We start from the raw sequence: 27,058 nt of genomic DNA on the forward strand, positions 1-27,058 counted from the left end.
TATATAATGTACACATACAGTAAATAGTTAAATCATATAGTTATAAATTAAATGTATTGTTATAGCAATCTACATCAATCTATGGAATGCTATTGTAATGTTGACAATGAATTGGTAGAGTTAATTCATTCCTTCCCTCTCCCTGACTGTAGGAATGATATGATCCATTGAAAGTTTCTTTACTATTTGGAAGCAGGTGTGAGCTGACATTTTCTGCAAATTTGCAGGAATTAAAATAGTGGCTCCTGGCAGAGAAATGTCTTTCTCTACAGGCTGGTAATCCCTCCTAGAATATACATGAGTGTGCTTTTCAGCTTTGCAAACTATGTGAAAACAAAAGCATTTATACTTAATTGTGGTAGAAAAGGGGTTAACAGGCTAGATCTGTGGTTCTTAAAAGGACACTATAGTCACCAGAACAACTACAGCTTATTGTATTTGTTATGGTGAGTATAATCATTTTCTTCAGGGTTTTTGCAGTAAAAATTGTCTTTTCAGAGAAAAGGCAGTGCTTTCAGTACAGATATAGCAGAGGGGTTGGCGTTGCACCTTTGTAATTCTTCAGTTTTTTTATGCCAATAGAAGACAGACGAAAAAAGACAAGAACTAATAGTGTAGTATATCTTAATATTTTTGGAAGAGGTAAAGTAAACAAGATGTGTACTTACACTTTTCTTTTCACCAAGACATTAGCGGCAAATCCTGTAAGTCCTGCGAGGGGGGGGGGGTCCATGGATCAGATTTGTTGTGCTAGCACATCCCACAGATGCTCAATCGTGGGATCGGGGCAATTTAGAGGCCAAGGCAACAACCTGAACTCTTAGTCATGTTACTCAGGGTGCATTATCCTACTGACAAAGGCAGTGGCGTACGCATGACCCATGGGGCCCCGGTGCGAAAATTGATCCGTGGGCCCCCCCTAACCCCCCGCGCTTACTCTGGCGAGCCGGGGCCGCAACACATTGCGGCGGGTACCTGGTCGCAGGGGTTGCAGGGCTGCGAACCCTGCGACCGCGGTATGTACGCCAGTGCATGCTGATGCACACACACTTAAAGGACCACTACAGACACCCAGATCACATCAGCTCAATGAAGGGGTCTGGGTGTCAGGTCCCTCTAGTTTTAACCCTGCAGCTGAAAACATAGCAGTTTCAGAGAAACTGCTATGTTTCACTGAGGGTTAATCCAGCCTCTAGTGGCTGTCTCACTGACAGCCGCTAGAGGCGCTTCCGCGATTCTAAGACACCGAACGTCCATAGAAAAGCATTGAGTAATGCTTTCCTATGGGCAGTTTGAATGCGCGCACGGCTCTTGCCTCGCATGCGCATTCGGAGCTGAGAGGCGGAGGGATCCCCTGCGCCAAGGGAGTCCAGCGCTGGAGAAAGGTAAGTGCTAAAGACACACACACACTCTCACGAACAGACGCATACACACTAGCTAACAGACACACACATTTACTGACAGAGACACACTCAGTGACAGACAGACATACATACACTCTCACTGACAAACACACACTCACTAACAGACATCAAACAGGCTCACTAACACACTCAGTAACAGACACTCACTGACACTCACTAGCAGACACTAACACTAACACACAGTCACACACGTTTTTTTTTTATTTAATCCCCCCAGCCTCCTTACCTTTTGGAGTGCTGAGGGGATTCCCTGGGGTCCAGTGGTGCTGCTGGGCTCCTGGGGGGGCCGGTCACCCGGCGGGCAGTCAGGCTGGCGTGCGCGCGAGGGAGCACTCTCCCCTGAGTGCTTCCTCTTCAGCTCCCTCGCGCGCCGCGTACTGATACCGGCGCCGGAAGATGACGTCATCTTCCGGCTCCGGTATCAGTGCGGTGCGCGAGGGAGCTGAAAAGGAAGCATTTAGGGGAGAGAGCTCCCTCGCGCGCCCGCAGGGCCAGCCTCGGGGGGCCCGGAGGTGGCCGGCTCTAGGGCCCCCCAGGAGAAGAGGCTGGCCCAGTGGCTACATACCGGGTCCCAGGGGCGGCCAGGCCCCCTGGTGGGCCGGGCCCGGTCGCAGCCGCGACCCTGGTATGTACGCCACTGGACAAAGGCCACTGCTATCAGGGAACATCATTGCTTGAGCACTTGGGCAGACTAATCCCAGAATAAGCCTAAGGATATGGTGTAATAGTGTTACAGCATGCAATGCTTATGGTAGTAGATATATTCGTTAGACGTGTAGGGTAGAACAGAGAATATATAGTGTAGTACAGGGCTGGGCAACCTTCGGCACTCCAGATGTTGTTGACTACATCTCCAATGATACTTTGCCAGCAATATGGCTGTTAGAGCATTCTGAGAGATGTAGTTCACAACATCTAGAGGGCCAAAGGTTGCCTACCCCTGGTGTAGTATGTGACACTTGGTATTAGAATCAACAAAGTATAAAATATTGCGCTCACATGTTAAGAAGACTCTTGTATTGGCTCCTATAGAACAGCTTGAAGTGGTACAATCCTCACTCTAGGATTTATGTGCAGTGTAGATCCTCATGTGAAAGCCCTTGCTTTTCATAGAGAAGCATACGGACGGAGCGTACATGAGTGACATTTAGAGTATGTAATTTTGGGGTAAAGTACGAGTAATGTTGCTTTGAAGCTTTTGGTGTCTACACATCAATGCTGAGACTGTAATACCGAACATCTTTCCCACCGTTAAAAGTATCCATTGTAGAAAAAAAATCACATATTTGTATGTGTGTTCCTACCTGCAAACAAACCCCTAATGTGCTGAAAATATTGTTGGTTATTACATTACTTTATTCGTTTATAAATATGTGAGCATTACTATTAATTTTAAAAAGCATGAACGTCCCTTGATTAGCAGCCATTGCTTAGGAAATTAGATCTCTTCTTGTCTTTAAATGTTGTACAAGAAACTAGAGCCATCCGTTAGAATATAAAGTATGTTTTATTATGTGTCCGTACCATTATTGGAAGCCTAATTGTGACTGCCTGCTCACATATGACCACTTTGATTGTTCTCTTGCATGCATCAGCAAACCTTGCTTAATTTATTTCTCTCTTATATAAAGATTATCTCCAACTGGGATTTTTGGAAGCTAGTTAATTATCCTTCGGACTAGACTCTGTTGAGCTATCTAAACCAGCAAGCATAGAGGAATGCTGTGTCAAGCCATATGTTCATACAAGTCAAGCGTGACTTATGGTCTGGGGTACTGTCTTAGTAAAACCGCAACATTGGAAAATCAATTCTCTAAGCTCATTGTTCCGGGGGAAAAGCTGCTGCGTCTTTGAGAGAAGGGGTGAACAAAGCTTGTGTGATACTTAGAAGCTATTGGGAAGATTTGTTTTTAGATATTTAATTTAAACCATCGCAAAACCTACAGTATCGTTTTATGAACCCGCAACCTCTGAGATTATATTTTGCAGCTGTAAAATTAAGCCTGCGTGAATTTTTCTTTCGAGAGACCGCAAAGTGGGTAAATACAGAGTGAAGACTTCAAGTTTAATATGAGGTGTGGCTGAAAGGTTGTGTCCTGGCTTTGTACTTGGCAAACATTGTTTGTGTATATGTCAAATATACTGCTTTACATTTGCATCATAATGTAAAACAAAAATTCTGTATGCTGTTCCCACAACTCTTCCTGTAAAATATGCAGATAAACAGAGACTGCACTAATTCAGATATCTGTTCCCACATTTTTGTAAAGTACCTTTGCCTGGACCTTTTTAAAATACACATTTTTATGCCAGTGGGAGGGGATTACAATCTTAATAAATGGTTGGCTATAGGAGGCACTGTTTTGCCCTACATGGCTCTTCAGCGCAGTGCTGGATGTCTCTGTGACAACGTCAAACAAAGAACTGTTCAGATCTGTAACAATAAGCTTGTTTCCCTATATGTTGCTGCACCACATCTGCACATCATAAGGCACATTTTAAAATAAATCGTATCTGTAATTATCTAGCATAATCTTTACCTGTACAGCTACAAGTGTTTGGAACATTTGTGATATTTCATTTAAGCATTTTGGATACATGTTTATGTGGGTAGTGTGCCCATGCTATGTTTTCCAGCACACAGGATTTGAAAGCCTGTGAGTCCTTTATTAGAATCCTGTTGACAGCAGTTCTGGGATTCTCCATGCAGTTACTAGAAGTGTTTTGAAACGCTCCCTAATATGTTTTTGTATCTCAGTTGACAAAAGGGCTAAATCGGTTAACTGTAAAAAAAAAAAAAAAAGTGCTGTCTCATGATGTCCACATGCGTGCCCTGTTAGTAATTGACCTCTGCTGGTACACGTCAAAAGGTCTATTGTGCTGGACATATTGATGCACCTTAAATTCAGCAGATACTCTGTGCTAAAACCATCCTCTTTAAATAGTTATTGAGAGAGGCCAGATAAATAGCATTAAAGATAGCAGATTGTAATTCTAGTTATTTTGCTTGAAAGGTGAAGCATTTAATGTGATATATATATTATAATTGGCAGTACTCAAATGACTTTCATAAATAAAGCTTTTAATAATACATGGCCAACAAAATCAAAGTATTGAACCTATAGAGGAGGTGTATGTATGTATGTATGTATTCTATAAAATATTTATTTTTATAATATTTATTATATAAAATCTTGTCTATGTACACTCTAAGGTACAAAATAAAAGTGTTTCCGGCTGCATAATCCAGTAATAGTAAACATAACTTTACGTGAAGATAAAACATAAAGGTTTCTTGCTAGGTCATCACTTAAGTTTATAAAGTAATAAAAGTTAACCTAGTATTAACTAACTTTGACTTGGCAATAAAAGTTTGTTTTATTTGGGGGGGAAAGAAGGGGCATCATTTGGATATTTGTTTCCAATTTCCTGTCCATTGGTCACAATTTCCTGTGTGTGTCTATTTTTTATTTATTCACAACATTCTCTGTCTTCTTGGCAAGAACCCTCTGCACACTACATTCTAAGATTTTGCCACTTACTGACTTGTCTCAAAGCCTTCTCTTCCCCTCCCATCTCTGCTCCACCTCAACTTCTTCTCTCTACTGTTACAATGTTTCTTTCAGTCCCTAAAGGAGAGAGAGATTGTTTGTTTGTTTGATTTTGGCAAAACAGCTCTGATCAGTCAAAGCATGGACTCCAGAAGACTTCTGAACATGTCTTGTGGTATCTGGCACCAAGACAGTAGCAGCAAATCATGTAATTCCTGCGAGGGGGGGCGTCCATGGATCAGATTTGTTGTTCTAGCACATCCCAGAGATGCTCAATCGTGGGATCGGGGGAATTTAGAGGCCAAGGCAACAACTTTAACTCTTTGTCATGTTACTCAGGGTGCATTATACTCCTGGCAAAGGCCACTGCCTCTGCCGGCCTACCTTCTTCTCACAGTGAATCCTACTGCCATCTCTTCCCCAGCCAAATGATGCGAAAATATGATTCATCAGACCAGGTTATCTACTTCCCTTGCTCCATGTTCCAGTTCTGATGCTCACGTCCCCATTGAAGGCGCTTTCAGGGGCGGACAGGTGTCATCAAAGGGAACTTTTACAATTTGGCCCTTGTTGACACGCGTTCTTCAAACTTAATAGAAATGGGATTTCACATACCCTTTAGGAAGGGAGCCATCTGACATGAATTTGATGCACATAGCCATATATAAAGTTATGTGACAGTCTGTGTATGCGTTGTACAGCCAACCCAATCTGCAGATTGATCAGACCCCCGACATACTCTTGTAAAACTATATATGGATACCAGCAAGTTATATTTCTCTATCTTTATATGTGTAAGGGGCAGTGTAACTATCACACTCTCATAGAACAGCATGCAACCAAAACATAACATTCCTTTAGCTTTGTTCCTTTTGATGTTCACTTGGTGTTCTTAGTTTGACCTTGTGATTTTTTTTTTTTTTTTCATTTTTTTTCTGCTTGTGGCCATCACACTCCTCTCAATGAAAAGGAATTCTATCAAAGTTGCATTTATATAAACAATACAGAAATGTGACTGCCCAGGTTTAATTGAATTGAATTGCTGACCGTTTTTCGGTTTGTTTGTTTTTTGTAACAATTCTTTCGGAAAAACTTTGAAAAGAGACTCTCCTTCCTGTAAATACAACCAAAGTCTACTTGTAAGTTTAAATTGGCTAATGCATTTTTTTGGTCTTATTTGTAAACACTGTACTTTGCATTTAGTAACCTTTCTGTGGCATTTTCCCTTCTAATCTGTAACAGCCTTACGGCCATGGAGAAGGGGCGTACTTTTATTTTATTTATTTTTAAAGTAAATGTGCATAAATAAGAATGGTTTTCATTGTAACATTTTAGTTCTAGAACTCAGCCAGGCACCATTTTATTGCTGATGGGTTTATGCTTATTACCTTACCAGCAACTGATGTATGCAACAGTGGTTTTTAATCATCAGTTTGTTATCCAATTTTTACCATGATTTACTGGTGCCTGCACCGGTTAAACACTTGGTGCTCAGGAAATCCGTCTGTTTAAATTCAGTGGAGAGGAAGCACTGCTGTGCAGCTTGATTGCATGTGGTTAGTGGCAGTACTAATTAATTTGGGCATCTTGTTCAGGTGTCAAAATGCACAGAAGGCCTTTCTAGGGTTTTAAACTCTTGAGTTAAATGAACGCTAGCATCATGCTCCATATGCAAACTCATAGAGAGCGCCTCTCACATACTTTTGTTCCTTTTTTTAGCAAACCCATTTATACCTTTCATTTCCATATCAGGCTTTGGACTGTGTCTATCAATGAACTTTATTTTCTCAATAATAAAAATGAATGATAAAAGCGCTAAAAAAACAGGCATTCAAAACACCCCCAAAAAATGGGTAAAAAGTCCTCTGAACAAACAATCGTTATCCGTGTGAATAATACTATATAGTGATAAAAAATATGAATTTGCTGCTGCACACTTTAGTGTCTGCACCCAAGGGGATAAACCCCTAACACACAACGAGAGAAATATAAAGTATAAAAAAGGTGGAGGGCAAAATAAGATACTTAGACTAATTTCTCGGTGCCTCAATTCCAGTTATCATGTGAAACAAACAAAGATATGTAAGAGTGTAATACTGTTAAGAATAATATATACACATCATAAGTAAATATTTAATCCAAGATGGAAGATAAATGAATAAACAATTTATTAACACTTATTAAAAGAAATAGAATATAAATTAGGAATATTGCACAGAGATAGGTATCTCCACTCCTTACTAGAAATTGGTGGTGAGTATATGCAGTATCAAACCCCGCCACTCACAAGCGCATGGACCTTCAGACAGTCAACTATAGTTCAGGTGCCAATCCAGTCTCCTCCCTCCGAGCAAAAAGTCTGTCCGGGTGGTCTAATTCTGGGCAAGGTCTCTGATAGTATCAGGCTTAATCTCCAGTGTCTTTCTACATAAACTGTTTTGCGGCTTTCAATAGATCCGCCCACCATATGCCGTCACCACGCATGTCTACGCGTTTCACAGAGATACCTATCTCTGTGCAATATGCCTAATGATACATGATACCTGGAACTGAGGCACCAAGAAATAAGTCTAAGTATCCTATTTTGCACTCCACTTTTTTATACTTTATTTTCTCAATAGCCCCCCCAAAAAAGATAGAACATTCTTTTTTTTTTTTTTTTTTTTTTTCTTGCTTGCCTTTTATGAAAAAAGGCTAAAACAGAATGTGGCAGACCTATTGTCATTGACTGGAAAGGAGTAGGACTACCTGCTGGCAACTTGCATTTACAAGTATTGCGCCTCCAACAACTGTTAGACTAGGTTTCCAAAATTCATTTAACCGCTAGAGTGCCAGGTTTAAGCATCCCTATTTAGTAGATTATTAGATATACAGTCCAACATTATTCTTGCGAATTTCTATAATGAGTAATGTGCATGGTGGTAGAAGCCTTTTTGAGTTATAAAAAAAAAATCCTCTTCTAAAATATGGTTTTATGTTTTAGCCTTTGGAGAAGAAATTTGTCCGTGTCTCAGGAGATGCAACAATCGGACATGTCGAGAAATTCTTAAGACGAAAAATGGAACTCAACACAGCTTGCCAGGTGAGCATCGCCTACTGTAAGAGGTTCCAGATACACATCTTTCTGTTTGTGTCTTCCTATTTTAACTTGATTTCGGGGAATGACATTATCCCCACCTCCAACACACACTTCACTCCCGGGTCATTTATATTTAATGAGATTTTAAGGTTGCGCTTACAGTCGTGTTGGAGTACTATAGAGATTAATGGTTTGTGTTTTTGTTGGGTTAAATATGTAATGCGGGGGTTATTGTAGAGTATTTTAGAGAAGTTTAGTATTTTTTTAAGATAATGTAGGAGTTAATGTGCATTGTGTAGGGATTAAAGGGATGACTTTACTATAAGGGTAGCACTGGGACACACAGTCTTGGATATTCACTATTTCAGCTGCCATCATTAAAATGGTGACTGCTACTCCTCAGGAGTGCAACTCCCACTGCAACCGAGATGGCGGCCATGGATGTGATCTGTGTGTGTTATTAAAGTGGCACTGGTCCTGTTTGGGAAATTTGCATATTTGTCCCCCTATGGTGAAATCAACACTGGGGACCCGGTGGCCAGGGTAGCAGGTAAAGGTGAGCTTAACCTACCTGAAACTGTGCCTCACGAGCGATGCCATCTTGATCCGCCGAGTCCTTTTTGGGGGGCCGACGTCAATGCGTGTGTATGGAAGAGTCTATGGAGGAGTCCTCCATAGACACAGCCAGTTTCCTACTTTGTCTCTGTATATCTCTTGACAGTGAAATAATAATTTTTCAGGGGGGTGACAGTACCGCTTTAAACTTTTGACTATAGGGAATAAATGCACGGTGTCACCATAATTGGAGCAATCACCATGGTAACCAGACATATGTTCCCAAGAGTTTCTCCTTATGCATAACCTTTAATGCTCCCTTAATACTTCTTATGTTTGTTGCAGAAGAAACTCCTGCCATGATCTCCTTTAGAAACATTTACCATGGCATTGCTCACGGATGCAGTCATGCTGCTATAGTTTTACATGCACATGAAATGCATACTGTACAGTGAACCCAATTTAGCAAGAACATATTTCTGATCCTGTGAACCCGTTGCCATTGGCACTCGTCTAGTGTCATACAAGGTCAAACTAGGCTACAACCTGTGCCTGAATATACATTCTGAATACCTTGCACTCAGCTGATTGAGCATCATGGGAAATGTAGTCTCAAATAATCTAATGCCAAGGTTCACAATGCTCATGATGTCTAGGAATGTAGCAAATGAAGAGTGCTGAAAGTAGGAAAGGTGTGTTTATATAGGTGTTTATATAGGTTGTGTGCAGGGATTCCCAGCCACTGTTCCACTATTGTACTGTAGCAGAGCATGTGCCTATATGTGGGGTATGTAGAGATTATATTTTGATGAAAATTGGGTTAATAATCTAGAACCTCCAATAATTGTTTATTTGATTAGTGTTACGAGAAGCACAGAACAGCTTAATTTTTGTTTTTAATCCAGATTAAAGGGACACTCCAGGCACCCAGGCCACTTCTGCCCATTGGAGTGGTCTGGGTGCCAACTCCCACTACCCTTAACCCTGCAAGTGTAATTATTGCAGTTTTCTATAAACTGCAATAATTACCCTGCAGGGTTAACTCCACCTCTAGTGGCTGTCTACTAGACAGCCACTAGAGGGAACTTCCTGGATTATAGCACAGATTATCTGTGCTAGAGCGTCGCTGGACGTCCTCACGCTGTGTGAGGACCTCCAACGTCGCTCATTTCCCCATAGGAAAGCATTGAAAATCTTTTTCAATGCTTTCCTATGGGGAGACCTAATGCGCATTAGGTCTCCCCGGCCGGTGGGCGGGATCAGTCTCACCCACCGGCCGACTGAGTCAGTAGGAGGAGCGGCGCGGAGGAGGAGGCAGCGACGTGGGACATCGTCGCTGCCTCAGGTAAGTGACTGAAGGGGTTTTTACCCCTTCAGTAACCGGGGATTGGGGGGTGGGAGGGAGAGGGAACCTGCAGTGCCAGGAAAACACTGGAGATTCCCTTTAATGTCTCTTATTATATGTGACGGGAGTGTTTAAATGTGCATACCTTTTCCCATTAGATTTGGTTTCTTGTGTGTGCTAAGTGAGAGCTTTTTTGCTATCCTATAGATTATTTCTTAGTTATTTTGAAATCGTGTGATTTTCTCACAGCAGATGCAGGAACCAGTGTTTTATGAGCTGTGGAGTATTCTCTTAATGGGATACTAGAGACATCAAAGCAACTTGATGCCGTTTTGGAGCCTAGATTATGCCCCTGCAGTTTCACTGCTCAATTCTCTACCATTTAGTACTTAAATCTCTTTTCTTCCTGTTTATGCATAGCCACACCTACCTTGGCTGTAACTGACACAGTTTGCATGAAAAAAATGGTTTCATTTTCAGCCAGACATTAACTTGCTTTTGACGTTTTTATCTCCTGCTCTGTAAATTAAACTTTAATCACACACAGGAGGCTCCTGCGGGGTGTAGAATGCTATTAATAATTCGGAGTTAAGAAATTCTAGATTAAACAGACTGTGTAATACAGGAACCTACATATCTTGCTTATTTTTCAAGAAGTGCTTAGGAGGGCTGTGCAAATCACATGCAGGGAGCTGTGACTAGGGCTGTATAAACAAAGCAATTGGGCTATTCTTGTCTAAAATTGAAATACTTTGCTTCATTTAATTCACAATTCATTAAAACCCCTGTACGCGATCAGTTTATAAAGCACATCTATCTAATACCTGGATCCACTTTGAATTCTCAATAGTTTACACTTTAATGGATAACGGTTATTAAGCTTTTGTAGTCTTGCAGAAAACGCAATACATGACTGTGAGGGGATTCTTGTTTATATCAGCAAGTTGTTTCTCTCTAATTTTGTGCATATTGTATTTTAATGGGATTTTCTTAACTCCTCTTCTCATAAAGCGTTATCCCTTCGGGAGAAGTGGCTTATTTACATAATTTCCTTTCTCTGATTCCTCACCCTTTGAATCTACCGCTTGCTCTACCTTCCTGTCCCTTTTACTAGCTATTAAGCCTTTGCCGTTTTGTTGACAGTGCTTTTGTGTTTTAGAAGATGTAAGATCAATTTATGTCATGCTGACCCTTGATAGCTAGATGGCTTAGTAACATACAAAGATTGAGAATGAGGTTTCATGTACCAGCCTCCTTCACTGCTAGTTCCTGTTTAATCCTTTTCAGGATTTTTAACATAAGTCTCATTGACGAAGTGCCTTACAAGGCACAAGGAATTATTCATGGAACTTTGGTTTTAGTTTCCAAACTTATAGCTAGAGAAGTAATTTACAAAAAATATTCCAGATTAAATGTGTATAGGTATGCATAAATCAGTAGGTAAATCATTTGTATGTGTTGGAGAGAGAGCTCAGTGTTTAAATAATCTAACAGAGTTGTAGGTTTAGTTACTGGCAAGGGGCAGCTGAGCCTTTTAACCATATAAGGGCGATACAAGGAATACATTGGGTGGTATTATGGTAATTGGGTCTTAGGTTATAGATTGTACTCGGCAACTATCGACAAGCTAAATGTGACTTGAATGGATAAATACTTATTTTTATATTAATAATAATTTATAATTTTATATGTGTAAGTTTGTGTGTTTTTTGTTGTTGCTTTGTTTTCGGATATAAATAACATTGTATGTGTGCAAATATATATGTTATACATATACAAACACAGACACAGTAGAGTGATCAGGCAATCTCCCTGTGATTTTCTTAGATCCAGAAAGTTTTGCATAATTATAAGGTAGGGAGACAGAACGCAACATTGCTGGAATATTCGCTAACCAGCTGTTCGAAAAGTCTATGCAATAAGCTGTGAATTTAAAAATAAATATATTTTTACTAGCTCAGAACCTTCACACCTTCAGTGTGTTTCTCTACAAACCGACTTAGTGACAAATTAAAATAAATGCTATAAAATAAAACGAGTTGATCCGTGAACCACCCACCAACACACTTGTACATGATGCCGAATGGCTGCTTGCCAGTTAGTTTTATTTTCAGTTTTTCTGATATTATCTAATGTTTTAAACATTAAGTTTAATGAGCTTGTATACCCTGGGGTTTGGGTGGGAACTGCTTTGGCACAGCAGTTAGACTTAAAAACACACAGAAAGGAAAGTTATGTAAACTGTATTCAATTTCATTTTGGTTGTTTTGGGTCATTTGTCAGAATTCCCCAATTAGAGTGACTGCTGTGTACATTGTAACACAAACTTATGATTTATAAACTCCATAGATTACAAATTCTCGTTCCTGGTGCTAGATGGAGTTAGAAAATACCCAGAAAAGAGTAATCCATACAGAAAATGTATGGATTAAAATATTTACTTTCATCAAGTATTCTTCCATCTCCCGTATGGCTTGGAATGAAATGGCATTGGGCTAATTAACTTGCCCTCTGCCACCACCACCCAACCCCCTCCCCCCCTCCCTCTTAATGAACCAGCATCTGACAGTACCAGAAGTATATGTTCACACTAGATATATGTTCACGCTAGAAGCTATCAGGTGCAGCTACCTTACTAGTGGTTTGAGCAATTAGTACCAATTAACCAGTGCATGCCATATCTGTCATCTGTAAACCAAATACAATACAGCCAATAAAAAAATATTGTCTGATACGTGCAGGTACAAGTATGGCATTTAGTATTAATACAATTAAAGAGGTTTATTCAGTAAGTAGGTCGTTTTTGTATGCCATTCTTTCATGCCGTCAAATTAATAATATATCTGTGACTATTCATGTCCGTGGATCAGGTTCTAGCTTAACACTACAGAGAACCCTGAAAGCATTGGAACATTTACCCAAAATACTTTGAAAGTCCGTTTCAGCAAGCACAGAGCTTGGCCTTTTTACATGGCATCCAAACTCCTCGCTCCTTCTCTCTCTCAAATTGTATTGGTATATGTGTATATATATTCTTTATAATGGTCTAAATTTGTGTATAGAGATTCATCCACTCAATGAGTACATATAGTAGGCATTGTAATTTTTTTTTTTTTTTTTTTTTTTGTGTGTGTGTGTGTGTGTTCTTTATATTTATTATTTTTATTTTATTTTTTGGAGTAATACATTTCTCCTTGCTGAGAACTCATCTGATTGTTCTGTATTTCTAGAGCACAGCAGTCCTTTCATTTAATAATTTTTGTAATGTGCTGATTGCTGATTATCCCCCCTGGCGGTTTTTGGATTTGCTGCGTTATCAGCTTCTTTCACCATCTTTTGAATTGGGTTCCTTAATCCACACCAAAAACAGCACCATCATAGCGAAGCAGAGCATTTTTTAAATCAACTAAATAATTAACGCATCCATGATATATCTCTTTCTGCAATATATATGTTGGTTTTTTTTTTCCTACATGTGTGTGTATCTGTCATGTGTCATGTTTGCTCTCTGTTGATCTGTTTCCTTATTTTGTTTTGCACTTTGAAGTGTAGTAATTGGATTTTTTTTTTTTTTTTTGCTATTGATTTGTAGGTGGATATTATATGCGGTGACCACTTATTGGAACACTATCAGACACTGCGAGAGATTCTTGCTGCATTGGGAGACAGTGCAATTCAGGTAATGCATCTTTTCTAATAATTCCACACTAACTGCCATAACCATTACAGCTCATTGTAGTGGTTGTGATACTATGACTATGATTGACTCCTTCCGCTGGAGTGGTTCCTGGGACCCATAGCCCACCACTGCAGCACTGATAATGTAAAAAAGTACATTTCCGCATTATCTGTGCAGATCGGTCCAAAGTTGAGCAATAGGCTGAAAACACTGGGAAAACCCAAACTGGTTTCAAAATCAGCACATGGCACTCAGTCGTAGGTTTATAGCACTAAAACCACTACCGTGACCTATACTGGTGTTCAGATTTTGTACATGTATTTCAAATGGATAATTGATCTAATAATTTTAGTTTTAGGTTTGTTTGGGGGTCTATTGTCTATTGGCATTCCTATTGCTGTTAGGTCTAATATATATCTTTTCAGTTAGCCTAGTTACTCCCGAACAGTTTATTATATTGTGGTTCTCTAGGGTGAAACAGAATGCAATCAACCTGTCGAGCTCAGCCTACAAACATGAAGAAAAAGATTTATTGATTAATAAGAAAAAAATTATTTCTTCACGGTTGTAGAAAATGCAGAACATGTGTTGCATCCCATTTCTCCACTAGGGAATTAGGATATAAACTTCAATTATTTCATCAGTTTATAGAAAGAAAAAAGCCTTGGTGGCAAGGGGCACTCATTTGTGAATTTTCTAAGTTTTCTGCAATAGTCTGATAACCTGCTATGGACCCAGAGAGAGAGAGTGCGTATGGGAAAACAGTTTTTTACATATATTTTATTCAAATATTTTTCTATTTAACATTTTAGCTAGATGTTTCACCAAGAGGGGTTTAAAAAGAGTATCCTTCTTAATTAACAATGGCATTGCAGATTTGTGGCCAGAGATATACAATTCTCCTTTCTGTTCTCTCTTCAATTAATACATTTCAGCCTGTCTGTGGCTGGAATGTAAATATTACAATATATTAAACCTTAGTTATATATTCTACATTTTGTTCGTTTGCTGCTGACTAGGCTTTTGTATTTAATTCCTAATTGGCAGTTTTATTGCTGATTGCTTTTACAGGCTTTTAATTGCGATCTCCAGCTAATTTATTGTAGTCATTTTACAGAACTCTGCTGCAAGGCGGCAGTTTAGATGCATAAAAAAAATCTCTAACTTCTTAAATGATGCATTTTGGTTTGCTGATTGCGCATCATTTTCAGTTTTGTTACTTGTTATGTGTGTATACACTTATCTTTAAATACACGTCGTACCAGAGTAGAATGAATTTCCATTTTCACCATGCTACTTTTTGTTCTGTCATACCGTGAACAAAGCAATATGATGTCATATTATTATCATGCATAATGCAGAGTAGCCTAACAGTGGTGTATAATTTTATTTAGGAATTCTACTGGTCCAAGGGACTAAAGCAGTAGCCCAATCTAGTTGTCCATCATGACTGTAACGGATCTCCTATACTCCATCCGAGTATATCCGTGATGCAGTGATTATAGCTCTTAGTTCCCCAAACATCAGACCTAGACTTGACGAAGAGTGAAACAAATCTGTTTAATCCAGGCTCAATGGCCTGCTTTTATACAATACAGGGACACCATAAACACACCCACAAAATGTCTCCAAAATGTCATGTCACAATGACTAAGCATAAAATGACAAATTATAGAAAACACACAAAAATACATACTTCGCATAGAGGAACCCCCATATTTTATCAATCCCGGATAGCCTGGGACTGAGTGCCAAACCTATCCGAAAAACGCTCCGATCCCACGAACACAGCTGAAACGCCACCGTGGTAAAGTTCTGACCTGCCGCACACCTTGTCCTATGCCCAAAACAGTTCCAGGGCGTTTTGTATGTTTGTTGCCTGCCATCCAGCCACACAATTAGAACACACGACAATTGAAGTGTCAGAGATTATCAGGGGTTAACAAGCCCAGAGGTGGTCCGCAGATCGTGAGTTTGTTTGGTTCCCGAACAGTACAAATAAATCCCATGAACCAAGTCTTATTACCAGCCTTTTCTATGGCCCATAGTCAGTGGGCAGAAGGCTAGCCTCCACACTCCTTCAGGAGTCTGTGGCGAACGTCCAGGCAAAGGGGTGTTCGTAACAATGACAACCTGCTTGTCTTGACACAAAATGATTTTGTTTACAAGATAGGGGTGCCTGCTACACTCTGAATTTAGTCTTTAAATCTGAATGGGAAAATGGAGGCAAACTGTGTGCTGGCTGTATGTGATGTGTGTGTAATTTAAGTAAAAAACGTAAATTGAGAGAATTTCCAGTCTACATGGAGCAGTAAGGCAATACCTGTTAATGTACTGGTAACATAATGTTGGCCATACACGCCACAGTGTGATTTGTGAGAGCTTTGATCTCATGCCTTACCTTTGTACTTGGGACATGTGAGCTTCCCATTGCAACCGCGATCCCGGCATTCTGTGAGTCAGAGTGCATGCTGGGAATCCCAGCGACTGCACTCTGACTAACTAGAGAACACCAGACTACAAAATAAAATGTAAATATATATTCCTGCATGTCCCAGGTGGTATTAATTCCCTATCACTGGAGAGGGAGCAGGGGAGAAGAGCTGTGTGATCCAGGATGGATTAATCTGCTTCATTGACAGCCTGTCTGGTGAAGGAGCGGTACAGAGATCCCAGGGGTTCTGAGGACTTGGTCACAATACCTCCTAATTGATACACAAGTGATTAAATGGAGGTTAATAGACAACTGAATTGGAAAGCAGACTAAAATGTGAGAAACAAATGCAAAGTTGTAGAAATGTATTTATTCTTTTTTTTGTTTGTTTTTTGATGGAGCAAACGTATCTAACAAACACAATCAGTGTTCAGAACTGCAAATGATTTCAGTTTGATTTACAAATGTGCAGGTTCTAAGATTCCTTATCTGATAATTACAATGCTTTCGCTTCAAGGTCAAATATAACATCTATTCTCAGATCACCCTCTGACAGTCTGAGTGGGGGTTGGATGTGCGTGCCGTTAGTCTTTCAGATATTTTACAATTCTAACCTTTATAATGCTAAATCTGCTTTGAATTGTGTATATTTGTTTCATTATAATGCTCGTTTCATACTGAATCAGAATGATTTTAAACTACGGTATTAAAAAGTAAAGGCTACCAACTGTTTTAATGGTCTATTCTGCGTGTTAGATGCACATTTTGAAATGACTACAATATTATTAAACTAGTCAAGTGTTTAATTAATTATATTTCTGCTACAACAAAAGTGCAGGAATTTATTACCGGTTGTTTACCTCCTGGAACTAAATACATATTAATCACAATGAAGTAGCATTATTAATTATGTGGTAATTATAATAAGTACTGTCAGTGTGTGAGCTGATACTATCAGCAAGTCAATGGTAACCCAGCAAAACCCTCCCTATACTGTGGCCAATGGAAAGAATCGGGGGGGAGGGGGGTTGGGTGCCAGGGGACCGTCTTCAAGGTTATGAATGATAGATAAGAGAAAACACAGACTTTTAGTATACTAGTTAAAATTTACATTTTATCCTGTGTCACTCCATCAAATTCTAGCATTAGAATTGTTGCAGTCTGCCAGTGCTTTCTTTTTTTTTTTTTTTTTTTTAAATTCTTTCTTTTTATTCGTGCATGGAGTAACAGTAAGGCGTACAGCGCCACAACAGCTGCTGCAAGCGGTTTGTCATCATTTCAACATGTGGCTTGTTATACAGCACAATTTTTATGTTTTAGAACATGAAAATAACAAGATGTAGACAGTTGCATAGATATACAAAGCGTGGTAAACATGCGATTTGAAGTGTGAAACACTCTGAATTATTATGTCTAAGGCAGTAAGACATGATAGGGTTACAGGCTTGCTTCGGTAGACATATGTGCCCCTACAAAATATGTGGACGTACGCTGTCTCACCTATGAGGCAGAAAAATATACAGGTAGCTTGACTATTTAAAGCGAGTTACAAACGTGGGTTAATGGTGCTAATTTAACCTGCTGGGTGTGCATTGCTTGAGGTACAGGAACAGGTATGTTAGAAAGGATGTATGCACAATTTTGACATCAACACTGTCAATATTAACAAGCTGAACAGAACTTATTGTTTGCGTTAGGATATGCTTGACATCGATTTTAGAGTATATCATGCCAGGCCATACGTGTATAAAACATTGCTAGCTGGGCTTAGGTTTAGACAGGGATAGCTAGTAACATAGTACGGTTACAGTATACATATGTAGGCCATGACGTGAAAAGCCTAAAGCAGGGTAGCGCATAGCCTGGCAGAAGTTCTCAGTAGAGTCAAAATATAAATACAATCTATAACTTGCCTATAATATATAGCATGCCTAAACATTGCTATTCTCCCTAGGTGCCTGCCCTGTAAAACATTACTATGTCCAGCTTGTTAGTCAAAATAGCCGTCCTACGCATTCTAGGCATGGGTATTAACTAAACATTTAAGTAAAGGCCTAGCAGGGAGGCCAGCGGTGCCGGAGCATTAAAACATTGTATGAGGGTAACAGTTAAACACCGAACTTATTGTTGGCCTGTCAGCATTAACCCCCTAGGAGGCCCCTTTGGAGTGGTAATGAAAGGCATTAGTAATCGAGGGCCGAATATTGGTATATCGGCTATCAGGGCTGCTGGGAGCATCATATGTAAGGAAAAGAAAATAATAATGTGAACGGAAAAAATAGTAAGCGATCATAAGGAACACTCTTTGGTTGTCAGTCTCAGAGAGTCCCACTTGCCGGCTCAGTTCATCCGATGCCCTCGAGGGGCAGAGCACAGTCCAGCCCAAAGGAAGAGATGACCCACAGTTCCACTATGGTAGAATGTCTTAGGCCGGCTCCCATGGAGGGAAAGACCCGCCGTTTTTCCCGCTCAGAAGTGTATGCAGCCGCTCTAATACTTTCTTTGTAGATGTGTCCGCAGGGATCCAGGTCGTGCTGTGCCGGGTGCTGGGAAGAAGGCTTGGTGATGCCTTAGTAGACGTCGCTTTCATGGAGGGCTCGCTTGTGTGTGGTTTCCCCTCAGGCAGCGCCGAACCGCCGGGCGGATCCACTTCGCCGCCGCTTTCACCGCTTGTTGAAAGGGCTGTCTCTTGGCCCTACACTTCTCCCAAAGGTACGTGCGAAGCTTTTCAAAGAACACTGTTATGTGTTCGGGTGGCTTGTGCATCTTGTGCCTCGTTCTGCGCTGCTTCTGCGCCGCCATTTTAGCTTGGCCCTGGTGGTCCCTCGTGGACAGGGCTTGTGTCGCTTGGGTTGTTTGCTTCATGGGGCTATTCGGCCCCTGCGAGGACCGGGATAACCCCCGCCGGTCCAGAGGGGGGGGGGGTAGCAGGGCTGCAGTGTGCCCATTCCTGGGAGCCCGTCCAGTGGCAGGAGGTCGGCCATCTCCCCCGGGTCCCAGACTTCGCTCAGGTTTAGGCCGCATAGCTGGATCGGGTTTGTCTGCGGCGCACCGGTGCCGGTTCGGTACCATTCAGTTGCTCTCGTCGTGCTGTGTACGTTTCTGGTCACCGTTTGCCGTTGGTACTTTTGGGTCACTCAATCGTGGCTTTCTTGTGCCTGTCTTAGCTGGAGCTCCTAAAGCGTGCGACCGGCCATGTTTGCTGCCAGGCCCCGCCCCCTGCCAGTGCTTTCTAAGAGAGGAAGGAACATGTGATTAACAGTTCTCTTCAGTAGAAGGCCTGGCCGACCAGCAACAAAGGTGACCTTTTAGTTCTGCATGAATCCACTTGTCATGAAGTATACAGGTCTACGTTAAACCCATGAGCACGACATGTTTGCCTTCAGGTAGGTATAGTATGTAAATGTAATCTGTCGAGTGTGCTGGGGAAATGACATTTTATGCTGGTTGTGTAGGTATTGACGTGATGTGTGTAAAATTATCTTATCCCGTCAGACTCCTATGGACAAACAAATTGTGACAATTGTAATATTTAATAAATAAGATTGTCACATGTTAGGCTTTCACCACGTAGTGTGGGTGTACAATTCCTAAACTGGTTCTTAGGCTGGAATTATTCTAATAGTTACATTATGCAAGCCTATGTATAGACGTCACATAGTGTTGCTCATTCAAGTGTAAATTGTCGTAATTCAAAAAGTGAATTCAAGGCGAATTAGGCCAGAATAGCTGCATTGACAGCACAGCTGACTTGGAGAATTTTTCAGATTCTGCTATTTTTGTCTAAAAAGGGAAATATACTCCATGGTTATTCTGAATCCCAGTCAATCATACTTTGAGTAACTCTGTATGCGAACACTTTACATACACCTATCTTGTACTGGTAGGTTTCCCTTTTTGCTGCAAGAACAGACAGAATTTTTGGGGTAGGGGAAATTTGATCCCTGCTGATTTAACATTATTACCGTATTTTCTGCAGATTTTTTGGGACATGCATTTATGCAGCCAACCCTCCCCGTTCCACTTCATCTCAAAAGTTCTTTATTGCATTGTGATTTGTGGACAGGTGGAGGGATTGGTTTGAAGGACACAGAACTGTCATTCACTAGATTAACATTTTTATTAGAAACTTGATAGGGTGAATTGTATTTCTGCAGACTAAACCCAAGGTCAGTACAAAAGGATGCGCTTTTAATAGCAACAATGTTCTTCACACTGTGTATAGTGTAATGGGTTTTGAGGTCCTGGAACCCACTCTCATGTTTGGCACCAACATGTATAACATAATGCGAGTTGCTTGTTCGTTTTTGTTTTTTTACATTGCTGTTATGGATTAGTAAACAGAATTATGACCATAATAGTAATAACAATACCAAATTTAAATAACATTTCTCTCTTAAAAGAACATTGTAGAATTAGGAATACAAATGTGTATTCCTAACACTATAGTGCCTTTGTATTGCCGTTTAGGTCCTTGGCCCTACCTGCAGTGAAGGAAGGGAATTTTACATACCTTTATCTCTCTCACAGTGCCGGTCTCCTTGGCTGAGATCGTCAAGACTGATGATATTAGCCAACCATTGCTTAGAAAAGCATTGGGAAATTAGTGCATGGCAAAACATGGGGCTGTGCCAATCAGATGGTCTCTCTGAGAGATTGCCTCTGGAGGCATTTAAACCTTGCAATGGAAACATGGCCATTATGCACAACGGACAGTTTTCAGCTGCAGGGTTAAAACAGGCAGGACATGGCACTCAGACCACTGCATTGAGATGGTCTGGGTGCATTTAGTGTCCCTTTAAATGTAGATGTTTTCATAAATCAGGTGTAACTATAAAATTCATTACTTTTATTAATTTCTTTTTGTTTTGTTTTTTAAATAACTTTGCTTCGCCCACGTACACTTTGCTTCATAGATACATGTGAGGGAGTTTCACTTGAACAGTCTGCAATAACTTTTATAGAGCACAATCCAGATTTAGATTTGATTTCTGTTTTAATTTCCCTGCAGACAGGATTAGCAGCTAGTGGATCAAGTGCTTTGCAGTGAACATTTGTTTTGTTTTGTTTTGTTTTTTAACCAATTCTCAGACCTATGGACGGTTAAATGGCTGCATACTGTTGGTTGCTTGATTCTGCTTTACAAGGATATTAAAGGGGTAACACTGACATTTAGCTTTACAAATGTGATTCTTGTAACATTAGTGCTTTCTAGATCTCCGATATGGGCTGCACAACAATCTTAGATGCCCCGAGCATATTGTTCCATTCCCTACATGCACATGTTCTTGTGCTCAATGTAGGGGTAAATCACACGATGCCTACAAGTCAGCCGCATCTTATTTGTAGCTTTACATGCAAAGGGTATGGGCTAAAACTGTAAAGCAAGTATCAAACAAATACGTAAAAAACAAACAAACATAAAATTAAAGAGACACTATAGTCACTGGAACCACTACAGATTAATGTAGTGGTTCTGGTGTGTATAGCCTTTACCTGCTGCCTTTCCAGAAAAAAAGACCGTGTTTACATTACAGCCTAGTAACACCTAGGTGCAGTCACTCAGACGGCCACTAGAAGTGCGTGCGTTCAGTGCCTCTATGCTCTGCATAACTGATTCACTGCGTCTCTAAGGAGATGCTTATTGGCACAGCACGGCTGATTGGCACAGAGCGGTATTTTGCCACACATGCGCAATAGCCTTACAATGCTTTTTGTTTTTTATTAATTGATGATCTCCGCTGTGTGGGCAGGACCAGCAACGGCGAGACCAGCATGGCGGTGGAGAATAGGGAAGTAAAATACCTTTTCAACTTCATTCTGAGGGGGGCCAGTCACCTAAATAGATAGTCCGTATTCCAAATACTATAGTGTTCCTTTAAGTTAATCGCTGCGTGTACCTTGCCACTAATTAGAAATAGTTTTAGGTTTAGGTTTGGTTTGGCTTCCATGTATCCCTGTCTAGCTAACACATGTCCTATTATACACCATGTTACCTTGGCGTGGGCAGGTTTAGAACTTGATGTCGCCCTGATTGGTCCAGGACTGATAATACATTAAATCTGGATATAGGGTGTACTGCTGTAAGTTCACATTTGTATCCATTTGCCACCTGTGCCCTTATTATGCACCGTAGCATTGCTTATTTTTTTTTTTAATTTCCTTCCTGATTCACCTCTCTAATCTTCTCATTAATGTAAATAAATACGTATAATTAGTCATTTTGATGCATACTTGAGTAAGCACCCTGATATTTTATATTGCTCTTTCAAGGAAACAAAATGTTAACAATGGTGCTGTCAGCCATGGCATTATGCTGGTTTCCATGGTGACTGTTAACAAATAAAATTCTAATTGTGAATGTGTATTATTCTTTATGGCCTTACCTAGTGGGACAATAAGATACATATAATAACATTCTCTGTTTCCCCCCATTTAGGATGGCCTGCTTGTTCTTCACTTCGGCCTGGTACTTTCTCAGCTTTCACTATTATGAAGATGTCTGCATTCAAGAAAAGGACATTTCAGGACTTTTTATACTACCATATTTCTGCCTTAAAGCATTGAAACAACTCAAGCATATGAACAGCTCTGATTAAACAAAAGCTCTGTGGTCCACTGCTTTGTACTCTCTGAGACTGGTTGAAATTGGTTATGATTTTGTAAATAGGCAGCCAATGAGAAGGCTTCAGAGTTCCGAATGGTAGTTGTTGGATATGTTTTTTTGCCAGACAGTGTTTGTTAACATTAACGAGATCACACCTGTGTTTATTTTATCAACTTATCCTTTGTTTTACAAAATGACCTAGGAAGTGACCTAGGAAGAACAAATTAAAAAAATTAAGTCAAACAGACTGTTCACAAATGTGAATTACCAAGTATTCAAAGTGGACAACATTTTAGTTCAAAATAAGTGAATTGTTAATATTCTCAAAGTTTAGGTTTTTTTTTTTTGATTTTTTTTTGTCCCAGGACAAATTACTTTTACATTTCTTACAAAGGACAAATGAAATTGTAGATACTAAATATATACTTTAAAGTTTTTGTATATAAATATATAGATGAATATATATATTTTTGTTGTCTTGTTTTTTTCTGCATCTTTATACTCTTGTCATCTTGTCGAATGTTTATACTGTACAAAACAAATTCAGGTTTCTAAATAATGTCTGTATATAATATATATTTTCAAGCAAGTGAGAATAGTTCTATTTTGTGTTCGATTTGCCTAGAACGTGATACGTTTCCTATATTTTACATTGGTACTTTCTTTTACTTTAAGTATCATGGGTATAATGACATCATCCTTCTCAATTCTGCTTATGTCAAATTGTGCTTTTTGGGGAGGGAGATCCTTAAGACTTCGTCTTAAGTACATAAATTTACCACAATACTCTTTCTAGGTGAAATAAACCATTTCAAAACATCAGTGCTGTGATTCTGTAATCTCTGTAATACATTGTGACACACATACTCTAAAATCTAGTTTAGCAAAAAATAAAACAAATTCACTCTTTGGAGACATATCATCTTACTATTTTGGGAGATCGGAAACTATATTTTATCACTATTTTGTTATTTTTAGTCCACATTATAATAATCTCCCATTGTGAGCGATTTTGTTCATCAAACAGAACTCAAAGAAATATATATATTGCTGCTAAATAATGGTTAACATCACAGCCATTAATTCACTCAAAGAGTTGGGGAATACACTAGCCAAGTTATTAATAATACATCACATAAATAATGATGCTAAATATATATACAGTATACACTACTGAGTTCAAAAGCAGTCTGGGTTTTAGTCTTGTGTTTGAAGGACGCAGTCTAGGGTTCCACTTAGGAAAAGAGAAAAGCGGTATTAGAGCAAAGCCTTATTTTCTAACTTGGCTGAAGACCGTTTGAATGACACAAACACAGAAGGTGTTGATGTGTTTGGATATTTGTCCAGTCGATAGTCTAACTGCGTCTGAAATCCCTGTGGTTGACCGATATGATCAGGCAACTGGGACCATTCTAGTGGATGTCTTGGTTATTGATAGCAATACATTACGTAATGAAATGCACAATCGACCGCAGGCCTCGGGAGGCTGGACCTTTGACAGTCTGTTTGATTTACAGCAGCATTATATAGATTAATGTCTCTTTGTACGATTATTCACAGGTTACCAAGATGAAAATAATGACATGTTGATGTATGGGATGTTTGCAATTAAACCCAGTAATGATGCTGTCACAATGTCTTGCAAGCAATCATTGAAAAGGAAACCGAAAAACGTAAACCTCTCCCAATATTTTTATTGGGTACATATTTTGTTAAGGCTGCTTACGTCCCTCCCCTATCCCTTGATGCTGTAAATCTCGATAGTGAAAGTTGCCTATAAATGCCTACATCACACATGCATGTTAGTAGCCCAGGGTCTGCGGCATACTGGACACTTGTTAACATACAGCATGCTTCATAATGCTGTTTTAATGTCTATTTTAATGGCTTACGGAGAAATAAGTCAAGGTAAAACCCGACACTTGGTCAAAGGCCACAAGGTTTTGTTTTATTTCGTACAGTAGTCCATATCACTTGATTTTACATTAATCCATGGTTTATGAAAGTATTGCTCTATATAATTACACAGCTCAGACTGTGAGGGAAACACACATGGTATGCCCTGACAGGCATTCAATAATGAAGCAATTTACCTGCTCATGCCTTATTTCCCACATCCCATGAATGGTAAGTAGCATACGGAGAGTGCCGCTCTCAGCCTTGCTTTTTAGATATATGTGAAATAACTTAAAAACTTGCATACGTCTTGTGCTTATCACTGCTGTGCGTTTGTTTTTAATCTATGAGTTATCTGTGGGTTCCGTATAAAACATTTGGCCTTCTTGGCTGTTAATCTCAGTCTAAACTGTTGTCCAGAGTCTCAGGGACACAGATCCATGTATTACAATGCCCATTGAAGTGGGCTGGGTGCTCTTTCCATGTCCCCTAACCCTGCAGTGCTAATTATTCCAGTTTATGTCAAAATAGACAGCCACTAGTGGCACTTCCTGTTCGCAAGGCGACTTGTTCACCTAACTGGCGCTGGACGTTCTTACGCTCCACAGTGCTTTTCTATGGGAAGGGCCTAATGCACTTGCGGCACTCGTTGAGGAGGCGGAGCGAAGTCCCAGAGACCAAGATCTGCGCTGGAATCGGCTAAGTACAGCAAAGGTTTATTAACCCTTACACTACTGGGTTAGCAGAGGGGAGTATAGTGCTAGAGATACAGATTTGTATTCCTAGCACTATCGTATCCCTTTAACCGAAGTGTGGGATTTGGCTGGCATTCCAATCATGAAACCATTGATTATCTACACATAAAATGGGCACATTATATAGTAAATTATAGGTAGTCAATACCCTCTAGCTATGGACTACGCCACCCATGCTGCTTCTGTATTATATACATTTCTCTCATCGTGGTCATCACCAATGCAAGATTGTTTTCTTTGAAATTAATGAGTCTTGAAATATTGTGTCAAATATAATCAAGCATGTTTTTCCATGTTAATTCTATGGGTTTCTTCCATTTACTGCACGCGTCTATGCACAGTGCACACACGCTGTGCTGATGATTCATATGATCTCAGAGGTACCGCATAAGCCTGAATTATTAATCAGAAAATGCTGGCAAGCCAGTGAAAGTGCTTCCGGAACTTTCAGAGTCTCATTATACCCACAGCAGTTAACCCCTTAAGGACACATGACATGTGTGACATGTCATGATTCCCTTTTATTCCAGAAGTTTGGTCCTTAAAGGGTTAAACAGCCTCAAGATGTGTTTATATTTTAGCACCCTGCGTTGCTTGTAATATTGTAATATTGTGATTTGTTGATTTGGCTTGGATAGCTGGGTGTTACATTGTATACCTCACTGATATGTTAAAACTTTCCCCACCCCAGTAAAATGTTATTGAATGTCAATCGGCTTGACTGTACTCAGAATGGTTCTTCAGAAATGATACTTAATAACAACCATATATTTTGGGCTCTTTTTTTAACCTTTTTCTAAAAACTATGAAATCTACAACTTTGCACGCTAGACTATAATAAATAATATATGCTCGGTTTGTCATAATTCCATTTAAATAGTTGATAAACATTTTTTATCAGTAAGCATTTCCTGTTTGATTTTTGATTTTTTTTAAATCATCTTCAGAAAGTTTTTAATTAAATTTTTTTCATTTGGGGGAAACGTTTATTAAAGGTTCACTATAGTCACCAAAACAACTCTATCTTAATGAAGTGGTTCGGTTTTGGTGTATAGATCATGCCCCTGTAGTTTTACTGCTCAATTCTCTGCCACTTAGGAGTTACCGTATTTTTCGCTCCATAAGACGCACCACACCATAAGACGCACCTAGTTTTTAGAGGAGGAAACCCAGAATTTTTTTTTACTTTGAACAAACTATCCCATAGTGTTTCTTACTATGGGAAAGTTTGTTCAGAATATTTTTTTTTTTCTCCCCTGTCCAATAGTGTTCCTTACCACCCACTCCCCTCCCCTGTCCCATAATGATCTTCAACCCCCCTCCCCTATCCCATAGTGATTTTTAACCCCTCCTCCCCTGTCCCATAGTGATTTTTAACCCCTCCTCCCCGTCCCATAGTGTTCTTTAACCCCCATCCCCTTGTCCAAGTGTTCTTTAACCCCCTCCTCCCCTTGTCCAATAGTGTTCTCATCCCATAGTGTTCCCCCCTTCCCTCCTCCCATAGTGTTCTCCCCCCTCATCCCATAGTGTTCCCCCCCTCCCTCCTCCCATAGTTTTCTCCCCCTCATCCCATTGTGTTCCCCCTCCCCTCATCCCATAGTGCTCCCCCCTCCCCTCCTCCCATAGTGTTCCCCCCCTCCCCTCCATAGTGTTCCCCCCCCTCCAATAGTGTTCTCCCCCCTCCCATCCAATAGTGTTTTCCCCCCTCATCCCATAGTGTTCCCCCCTCCTCT

General features: G+C 40.0%; 1 protein-coding gene across 1 annotated transcript in view; it reads left to right on the top strand.

Annotated features, from left to right (window-relative positions):
- The window catches only part of PCGF6 (polycomb group ring finger 6), a 47,361-nt gene extending 24,487 nt beyond the window's left edge, over positions 1–22,874 (top strand). The window contains exons 8-10 of the mRNA XM_063435168.1: positions 7,959–8,057; positions 13,547–13,633; positions 22,507–22,874. Coding sequence (XP_063291238.1) covers positions 7,959–8,057; positions 13,547–13,633; positions 22,507–22,563 — 243 coding nt within the window. The 3' untranslated portion in view covers positions 22,564–22,874. The remainder of the gene's footprint in view (positions 1–7,958; positions 8,058–13,546; positions 13,634–22,506) is intronic.
- Positions 22,875–27,058: the final 4,184 nt, after the last annotated feature.

This window comes from Pelobates fuscus, chromosome 10 (genome assembly GCF_036172605.1).
Source record: "Pelobates fuscus isolate aPelFus1 chromosome 10, aPelFus1.pri, whole genome shotgun sequence".
NCBI lineage: Eukaryota > Metazoa > Chordata > Amphibia > Anura > Pelobatidae > Pelobates > Pelobates fuscus.